The sequence below is a fragment of the Eleginops maclovinus genome, chromosome 11, assembly GCF_036324505.1.
Source record: "Eleginops maclovinus isolate JMC-PN-2008 ecotype Puerto Natales chromosome 11, JC_Emac_rtc_rv5, whole genome shotgun sequence".
Lineage (NCBI taxonomy): Eukaryota > Metazoa > Chordata > Actinopteri > Perciformes > Eleginopidae > Eleginops > Eleginops maclovinus.
Window position 1 is genome coordinate 20111557 of NC_086359.1, and position 9247 is coordinate 20120803.

At 38.5% G+C, this 9247-nt stretch overlaps 1 protein-coding gene across 1 annotated transcript; it reads right to left on the reverse strand.

Annotated features, from left to right (window-relative positions):
* Window positions 1-921: 921 nt before the first annotated feature.
* Window positions 922-5220, reverse strand: hsf5 (heat shock transcription factor family member 5). The gene is made up of 7 exons (XM_063894380.1): window positions 5086-5220; window positions 3038-3524; window positions 2497-2822; window positions 1886-1977; window positions 1384-1758; window positions 1062-1158; window positions 922-959 (listed from the first exon to the last, which is right to left on the reverse strand). Exons 2-7 carry the CDS (start codon window positions 3514-3516, stop codon window positions 940-942), a joined length of 1389 nt encoding a protein of 462 aa, XP_063750450.1. The 5' UTR covers window positions 3517-3524; window positions 5086-5220; the 3' UTR covers window positions 922-939.
* Window positions 5221-9247: the final 4027 nt, after the last annotated feature.

Below are 9247 nucleotides of genomic sequence, written 5' to 3' on the forward strand. Positions count from 1 at the left end.
TGTGGTATCAAATTACAGTCTTTGATAATAAACAGCTATGAAAAAAGATCGGTGTTACAGACTTCCTTAAAGACTGTCAAACACTTACACGTTACAGAATTAATAAATACCTTAAAAAATAACGTAAGTGGAGCTTCCGAGTAGCACCTAAAGGCATCATTGGAGGCTGAGGGCGGAGCAGCCAATCATGAGCGGCACGGTCAAAACAAGTCCGTGGCTCCCTCTAGTGTACGCACTCCTACATGACCATCTGCAGCGTCAACAGGAAAACATGACTGTATGAAACACTATAGCTGAAGTATTAGAAGTATATTTAATTTTATTTATAAAAATTTGGAAACTTGCCTTTAAACATGCCATTTACACGTTTTAAAAACACTTGAAAAGGGGTGCAGAATAAAAGGAAGGATTTGCAACAACCAACTTGTCTCCATCACAAAGCAAACAATCAGTGAAGTATATTCAAATATACATTTTTGTTAAAAAAAACATCCAATCTGTTACAGCAGTAACTTGTTATGAAAAACACTAGCAGTTATAATATTAAAAACAGTAAGTCAAACATGTGCACATTAAAATAGGTGAGGCTGTTTGCCTTACTCCAACAATTCTGTATAAATAAACTTAAAATGACAATTCATTAAAAACATTGGAGGGCAGTTAAATTGAAGATAACACTGTTTTTAAAATGTAGAGTTCAAGCCTTACATTCTACGTTTTTTTTTAAATGTATCACTAGCAATTAGTAATAACACTACAATTAAAATGGACACAAATGTAAGAAATATTGCACATTTTGCAAAAAGATTTAAAATAGATTCAAATTTCAACACATCAACAAACATTTACACAAAAAATAAAAATACATGTACAATTAAGTTGTTAAAATGTAAGATTATCAAATACTATAGTGAATCTAGACTCCCTTTCACATTTCAATCAGATCAGCAAGTTGAGATCTAGAAGGAAAAAATTACAAACTGTTAGTGAACATTTGAAATGCCTTTTCTTTTCCCTGTTTTAATCGGAAAGTGCTACCTTGATGTTCAATAACAGCTTACCTAAAGAGTTGGTATACTCCTTGCTGTTGTTGGCATCGTTGGCCTGATTAGTTTTCTTTAGCGGCGAACTTTCCTCAACATCTATAAGCTCAGTGTCCTTTACATCATCAGCGGTTACGTGAGGGGCAGAGAGAAAACCACAGCACATCATTTACATGGCTTCTGCTAAGCTGCTGCAAATTGTCCCATAACAACCTTATCAAAATGTAAAAATACACATCATGGAAGATATTTCTGTTTGATGGACAGAACTCATCTAGTCTGTCCTGGCAAAGTCCTTTTATTTTAGAAAATATAGCCTTCAGGAGGAGTAGAGTCTTACCTCAAATATGTCATCTTCAGGCATTTTCTCAGGTACTGAAATCACAGACTTCTCTTCTTGTTTGTAATTAATCAGACCATACTTGGCTGACACAGCCATTATGATGGGTCCAGGGTTCAAAGGGTTAGCTTTCATGGGGCTGGTTAGGTTGTCTCCCATCATGCTGGTATTGGAGACCGGCACTAACACAGGGCCTGGCTTCTCTGGGGTCACAACTCTTATCAGGCCACTACTGGGTGGAGTTTGCATCACCTCATCGGCAATCTGGAAGATTGTGTCCAAGTTGATGTCACATTTTTTCAACTCATGGTGTTCCTTGGTCTTTGAGTCCCGGTGGGGGTCCAAATATGGACACATGTTCACGGGATAGCTTGCCTTCAACCGAAAAATATAAAGATTAGGCACAGTACATGTTCAACATACTCCATCTTCCTAAACCAAAAACAGATGTATTTCGAGGCCCTGATAACATGACACATGGAACACAATTCAATTCCCCTACCTGGTAATATCTGTGGGGAGAGATGGGCCCTGGCTGAAGTCCACCACATGCCATATGCGAAGCCACAATGTTTGGGTGGCAGCACTGGTAGGCTTGAAAAAGGACAAAAAATATATTTTTCGATTATAAAATGTAGGATTCGAAGTTAAAACCTCAATGTTTACACTCTCACAAAACATTATTTATTAAACACAGAGATTAGTACATTCTCATTTTAGGTCCAACTGAGAATTATTATGAGTGTTGATGAATTGTTTGGACTCTAAAATGTCAGAATGGTGATCCAGAAGTGTTATCCAAAACCCCAAAACACATGCTTAAATGTCTTGTCTTATATACAACTCAAAGGTCTTCGTTTTACTACCATAGAGGAGAAACAAACAATATATTCATATTTAAGAGGCTGGAATCAGACCATTTTGACTATATATATATTTTAAAAGTACATAATAGGTTAGCCTAAATGTCAATTAATATTTGTAGCTAAATGATAGTGCATTGTCAAATAAGTATATTTTGTTACTCATGCAAAATGTCAATAAAATGACGCAAACAATGTGGTTTATAACATTCACCCATACTCCCAACGCATTAATTGATGCCATACTCACCTGCGGCCAAGTAGCCCGGCTGACATTGTGCATTAGAACCAGTAAAAGGAAAATTGGAATTTCCATGGTTTGCACGGGCCAGTAAACTCTGCTGAAGGTGCACAGGATTGGAGCCTGTGGCGAGTCCAGGGTAGAGGTGGCTTAAGGAGACTGGTATCCCTTTGTCTGCAGCGAAGATCATAGGCGAAAGAGCCGCACCATGACCCCTCATCAGGAATCGCGGGGGAACTGGGGTTCCATTGTGCGATGTCATGCCCTGAGCTTTTTTTGAAAGATAAGGAATATGGGACTCCTGTTGTCGGGGGCTATGGCTAGTCAGCGAAGAACTGCCTGCAGAATCTGGCGGGAAGCAAAGAATGGCAAGCCATCAAACTACCATTTTTACACTGTAAATCACTTGAATAAAAATTGCAATTATAGACATTTGGTTCAGATGGAAGTAATAGAACGGATCCATTCCAGCCCATGACAGGTATAACAAATAGTTACATTTTACAGTTCACACCACCATGAGACTGCCCTGACAAGTCATGCGTAACACTTGCCTCTTTTTAAGTCGTAATCTATGCCAAAACTACCCCCATTGAATCGTACATATCGACTCAGGGGACGACTTCTCACGTCCAGACCAGCTTTGATCTTGGCCTTGTTGTCAGCAGTAAGTCTCCTCAGATTTGCAACAAATGCAGGCTTGTCTCGCTTGAAGTTTGGGTTTATAAATTGATGATATCCGGCCATGCATCCAGTCTGTTTAATAGGTTGATCGACTTTCTTGAAGCCATACAGATTAAGCTGACGGACAAAGCTTGAGAAGTTGGTTGTTTTGAAGGCGTCAGGTGAGGTGTTGGCTCCAGGAGACAGGATCTTTTTCTCAAAGAGTTGTTGATCAACAAGGATGACCTCGCCGTGACTGTCCCAGCAGATGCCTTCATTTAGCGGGTTGTTCACCAAACGCCATAGTTTTGCAGGAAAGTTCATAGGGTTGATCCAGTCAGGGATTGAATTGTCCCCAAGGTCCATGCTGTTGTCTAAAGAATTGGAAACAGAGACAAAGTTACATTACATACAGTTACAGTACATATCACAGCAGACACACATACAAAATAAAGCAGACATTGAAATGTTTAACATTTAACAATAATGATTTAATAATACAATAAATATACTTTAATTAAATAAATAAGGACAGACATTAAAAAATACCTAATAATTAGACTTTATGAGGGTTTCTATAAGCTCTGTTTCAGAATCAGAATATTGTCAAGTAGGTTAACACATACCAGGAATTTGTCTTGGTGCACACATATACATACATACATACATACATACATACATACATACATACATACATACATACATACATACATACATACATACATACATACATACATACATACATACATACATACATACATACATACATAAAACAAAAAAACAGTGTTTTAGTCTAGAACCTGTTGCTTTCTTACTGTTTGAAACATAGTTAAGCACTGAATTAATGTCCGATAAAATAGAGGCAAAGGGGGTTTTGAAGCTTTACTCTTCTGTTCATGAATAAAGAATGTTCCCAATAAAATAAAAAGTGAATACCGGTTTAGAGATGTGTTTCTCATATTGTCGAGTGAAGCGACAAAACTTCAAATAAACAGTCGCTAAAGGCTAAGGTAGGCTCATCCCTCTGACACGTTTCAACTAAAAGATTCCTTACTGAATTGTGTAGTTTAATGATGTTTAATAACTCAAATAAATAAACAAACAATAAGTGGACCAAACTGAAAGGTCCGGGCCAGCTCACCCTCTGTGGCATACTAATTACTGGCAAACAGCAAGTGGAGTAACAAACCACGGGACAAACGCCGGAAGTGATAAATACACATTTACAAACGCATAGAGTAACACTTGCTATTGAGTATGTATGTATGTATGTATGTATGTATGTATGTATGTATGTATGTATGTATGTATGTATGTATGTATGTATGTATGTATGTATGTATGTATGTATGTAGGCAAAAGTATACACAGAACAAAAGGGCATGTATCAGGCAAACCGTCATCAGTTAATTTCCGTTATAGTTGGTTTTAGCTAGCCAAATAAGCATTCATTCATAACCGTATTATTAACCGGTAAAGGAATTTTATAGACTAATTTCATAAAAGTTACAAAGCATTACCGTTAACTTTCGTTAGATAATAACCCACTTTAACTACTGGTTAAGTAATCTAGTTATGAAGTAAATTAATGAGCTAACGCTAGTTTAAAATGTACACTTTTGAGTATTTATATTAAAAAAATAATTAGCCTAACTTCTAACGAATTTCAACAATAGCGTTAACCCTGAAAAGGTTTTAAAGCTGTAAATTGTCAACTTCAACGTTACCTAAATTACCTCACGGTAGCATTAGTGGGAACGTTACTCAGCTGGCATAAGTCTATATGAACGTTAGCTCGCCAATTAACCTATCTCTACGAAATGACTGCAGCATATTACCGAAAATGATCGTTTGCATAAATAATTATAATATAGGCATGCATATTTGTGTGTCATGATACACCAATAAGAAATATTATTTATAGGTGAACTGTACCTGGATCACTAAACACGACTCTCTGCTTCAGAACCGTATCAAGTTCCCGATCCGTTGGAGCTGTTGGACTTCAAATCTTTCTGGGCTAACTGACAGTGTTCTAAGATATTCTTCAAAGAGGGCAGTTTATCACCTTATACATTAGAACAAACGTGGGGTGTCCCCAGCTATGTAAAGGAACTAAGTATATGTATTCAAGTACGGCAGTGCCGCTGCTAGCCATTTTGGTGCCCTAAGCATAATTCCTTCATGATGCCCTCCCCCCCCCCCCCCCCCCCCCCCAATAAAAAAACATTCGCGGAAAAGTTTAACTTTTTTATTACAAAACATATAAAACAATAGCAGCAGCAAACACACAGCAAAACAACAAACTTTTGACATTTGAAAGTGCTCAATGCACCTCTTCTTGGCCTCGTGCTCCCGCTTGAACGTATTTCAGCATTGACCCTGCATTAATTTAGAAATACGAAGAAAAAAGATCAGTATAGAAAGAGACAAAATATTCAAATAAAGAATCTTATACCAAAAAAGAAAATAAAGATTTAAAACTGAAAGCATGCAACCAAGGAGCTCTCCCCCTTTATTACTTATATATCAACTATTTGATCAATCTTATCTAATCTAATATAAAAACATTATAGAATGAGTTGCAATATTGTACACAATTTAATAATAATGTTTGCTTTATATCATTCATAATGGATATTTTATATTTATATCTTAACAACAGGAATAAAAGGAATAAAAGCAAAATGATACACCTTACACAAGACTATTAAACTCTACATTTAATTGAATACAATATGGTTAGGAGGGCATTTTGTTTACTACAAAACGTTTTTCTATTTCACCGACAGATGTCGTCCATGCCGATATAAATGCAATCAAAACGCCAGTTAATTTAGTCATGTATCTTCTGTCACTCTCAGATATAGCTAAGCTAGCTGTAGCAGTAGCTACAGGCTTCACATTATCACGAACCCTTTTCTGTCCCATTGCACATAGAACACCTAACCTTATTTATGTGAGACTGTAGCCTATTTTGCTGAATTCTACCGAATGACAATCCTAAAGATGGCCGTGGGTTTATTATGCATTGGCATTGCAAACTCCAAAATAAAATATACTTTCTCAAATGCTATGTAAACTTTTCTAAATGCCTGGCTAAACACTATTAATTTCACGCCACACAGTGATAAATGGTCTGAAGCCAGAATTGTTAGCCTACCTAGTGCAATGACTGCTAACTGTTACTGAGAAAGTATTGGCCACCGTCACGTCAAAATAAACCATAAACTGTCTACTATTCAATATCTAAAGTAAAGTAACGGCTAACTGGCATCAGTTACTTGCAAAATGCAGTTATAATTTTTAACAGCAAAATCTCAATTTAGCTTGCGCCTAAGTTATAACACATATTTGAGTTTGCTAACATTAGCAATAACGTCAGCTAGTTCAAGGTGTATGCATAGGCTAAGCTTTACACTAGCTGCACATATTTCCCGTATTTAAGAAAGATTAAACGTGGACACTTACCTGCAAGTGATGCACGGGCATCATCTCGCTGTTTCCTCTTTTTTCTTTTTTCTGCTCCTGACTCCTGTTGCCTTTTCATTTCCAAAAATGTCGAGTAATCCAAAAGACCACTGACAGCAAGGGCACCCACAGGGCGCTTGGGACGCAGATTGTGCAGATTGTGTTTTCGTTTGTGTTTGTGTGAGTGGGGAGGGGAGGGGGGAGGGGAGAGGGGGGCACCATCGGTACCTTTGAGTAGTATGCCTAAAAAGTGCCTCATATTTCTATAGTCTACTGAAATAATTTCGGCCTTATAATTATTATGACGATTTTTCATTAGGCTATTTTTGGTGGTGCCCCCTCGACACTTGGTGCCCTACGCACAGCGCGTAATGCGCGTTATGGGAGCGGCGGCACTGAAGTACGGTATGTAAGTACAATTTTGAAATAATTGGGAAATTGAGTATTTCCATTTTTTGCTTGGTATGTACTTCCCCACTTTAATTTAGAGGTCAAATGTGTACTTTCACTCCAGTTTCAGTCGCGTTCCATTTACGTCGGAGGTCGGAACTGGGAGTGACGTCACATCCGAGTTTATCTGCGCTCCAGTAAGACAAGTCGGAAAAGATGGACGGTCGCAGGAAGGCTGTTGTTGTATTTGCTCTTGCCGAATACCAAAAACTACAGAACAAATATGCTGCTCACTTGAAAAACTTCACATAAAAAGTCCACATAAATAGAAAACTACAGACCTAACACACTGTTTTGAAACATGTATACCAATGTTCAGAGTTGTGGACTCGAGTCACATGACTTGGACTCGAGTCGGACTCGAGTCATTAATTTGATGACTTTAGACTTGACTTGACAAAATCTAAAAAGACTTGCACTTTGACTTTAACATCAGTGACTCGCATTTGGACTTGGACTTGCCCCTTTTGACTCGAAAATACTTACTACTTTCCCCAAACCCAAAGATTAAAAAGTATGTTGACATTCGCCTTATTCACCTCGAACGTTCCACCGAGCCTGAGGGGTACACTTACCACTTCCGGGAGTTCTCACAACGCGATTTCAATGGCGCCTCACTGCTGTGTTCCCCAATGCACATCATCAAAAAGGAAAAATCTAACCAAGGACAAACTTTTCACCGTTTCCCCATCGATCATGGACTACGTCGGCAATGGATAGTAAAAATCAGAAGGGATCCTGGTCGTAATTTTAAGGTAAGTTTTATTGAGTTTTATATGTCTGCTGCTGTGAGGCTGAGCCGGCTCCATAACTAGCTTGTATCGCTAGCAGCTAGCCAGGCTACTGCTAGCTTGAACTCGCAAGTTTTAGTAGATAGATTAAGGCGGAGAGCCAGGTTGTTGAAATATACAGTCTAGTCCATTAGTAGTATGTTATTAAAATCTACCACCACAAATTCACTAGTATAAGCATATTCTGAGTGTATTGTTTGTATTAGCTTCTAGTCACAAGCTAACCTAGGAAACACATCACATCAGTTTTCCTAGCTAGGATGAGGATGTAGGAGTCACATTGAGTCTGATCAATGAAATTATACATGTTAAAATGTTTGTATGATTACATTTTATTAACTGATGCAGATAAACACATACACAAAAGTGTGTTCGGAGCATTTCCTCCAAGACTGCCTTGTGAAAAGCAACCCGGGGGATGTTGCAGTCGGTACTGGCCCACTGCTCCACATTTTGAATTGTTAATTCTGGCAAACAAGAAAGGTTGGTGGTCCACACTGGAGTTTCCATTGCTGGTGCTGCTGAATCTTCCATAGATCGTATGCGTCGGAGTCAAACTTCCGGGTTTGTGTACCCCTCAGCCTCGTTCGAGTTTCAAAATGGCCGCCAGGTGAATAAGGCGAATGGACAGCGCTATCTCTCTTTGCACCTGTGTGCATCTGTGTGCGTAACGTGTGTGGCATGACATCCAATCAAATTAGATCCACGTTGTTTTGATCTGACAGCAACCAACCAATGAAAGTACTGGACAACCAATGAGGCGGAACAAACTACAAGGCGCCAAGTAGGCAACAATGATACCACGGGTATTTTCGTTTGGATTTAAAAACTTTGAGGTGGTCAACAAAAAAAGAACTGCAGTCTGTAGAACATGCGGGATGAAGATAACAGATGGAGACGCAACAACTTCCAACTTCGTTCGACATTTGAAGTTGGACAAACAACGGTAAGTTTTGAATGAAAGCCAACACTAGCTTATTGGCTAATTGTTAGCTAGCTACATATCAATGAGACTGTAAACGTCACCTTGGCTTACGAGCACGCTAAACGGTATCTCCTGTGGGTTCACTATTTTGCACTTTGAGCCCCCTTTCTGGGTCGTCTTGGATGAAATAGAAATGTTGACGATTGGTCCAGTCTCCAGCTTTTGGCTAATTTGGAATCACCCCCTGCTTCAGAATGGTTGGCTACAGGTATTCATGACATTGTCCTTAAAACAACCCTAAACATTCGTTTTCAAGGATGAGCAACTCACCGAGTGGTAAGTGGTGTTCGTAGTTGTTATAAAAAAATATATCGGCGAAATATTTGGTTTCCATCCGTGTTATTTGCTATTGTGGAACTATGTTTTCAGATACCTCACTGAGTAGGCTATTAACTTCCGC

Coding starts and splice junctions, on each gene's coding strand:
- hsf5 (XM_063894380.1), bottom strand. CDS start 3,516: ATGGACCTTGGGGACAATTCAATCCCTGACTGGATCAACCCTATGAAC. Junction 1,978..2,496: donor GCCGGGCTACTTGGCCGCAG/GTGAGTATGGCA, acceptor TCCTTTTTCAAG/CCTACCAGTGCTGCCACCCA. Junction 960..1,061: donor GGAGTATACCAACTCTTTAG/GTAAGCTGTTAT, acceptor TTTTCCTTCTAG/ATCTCAACTTGCTGATCTGA.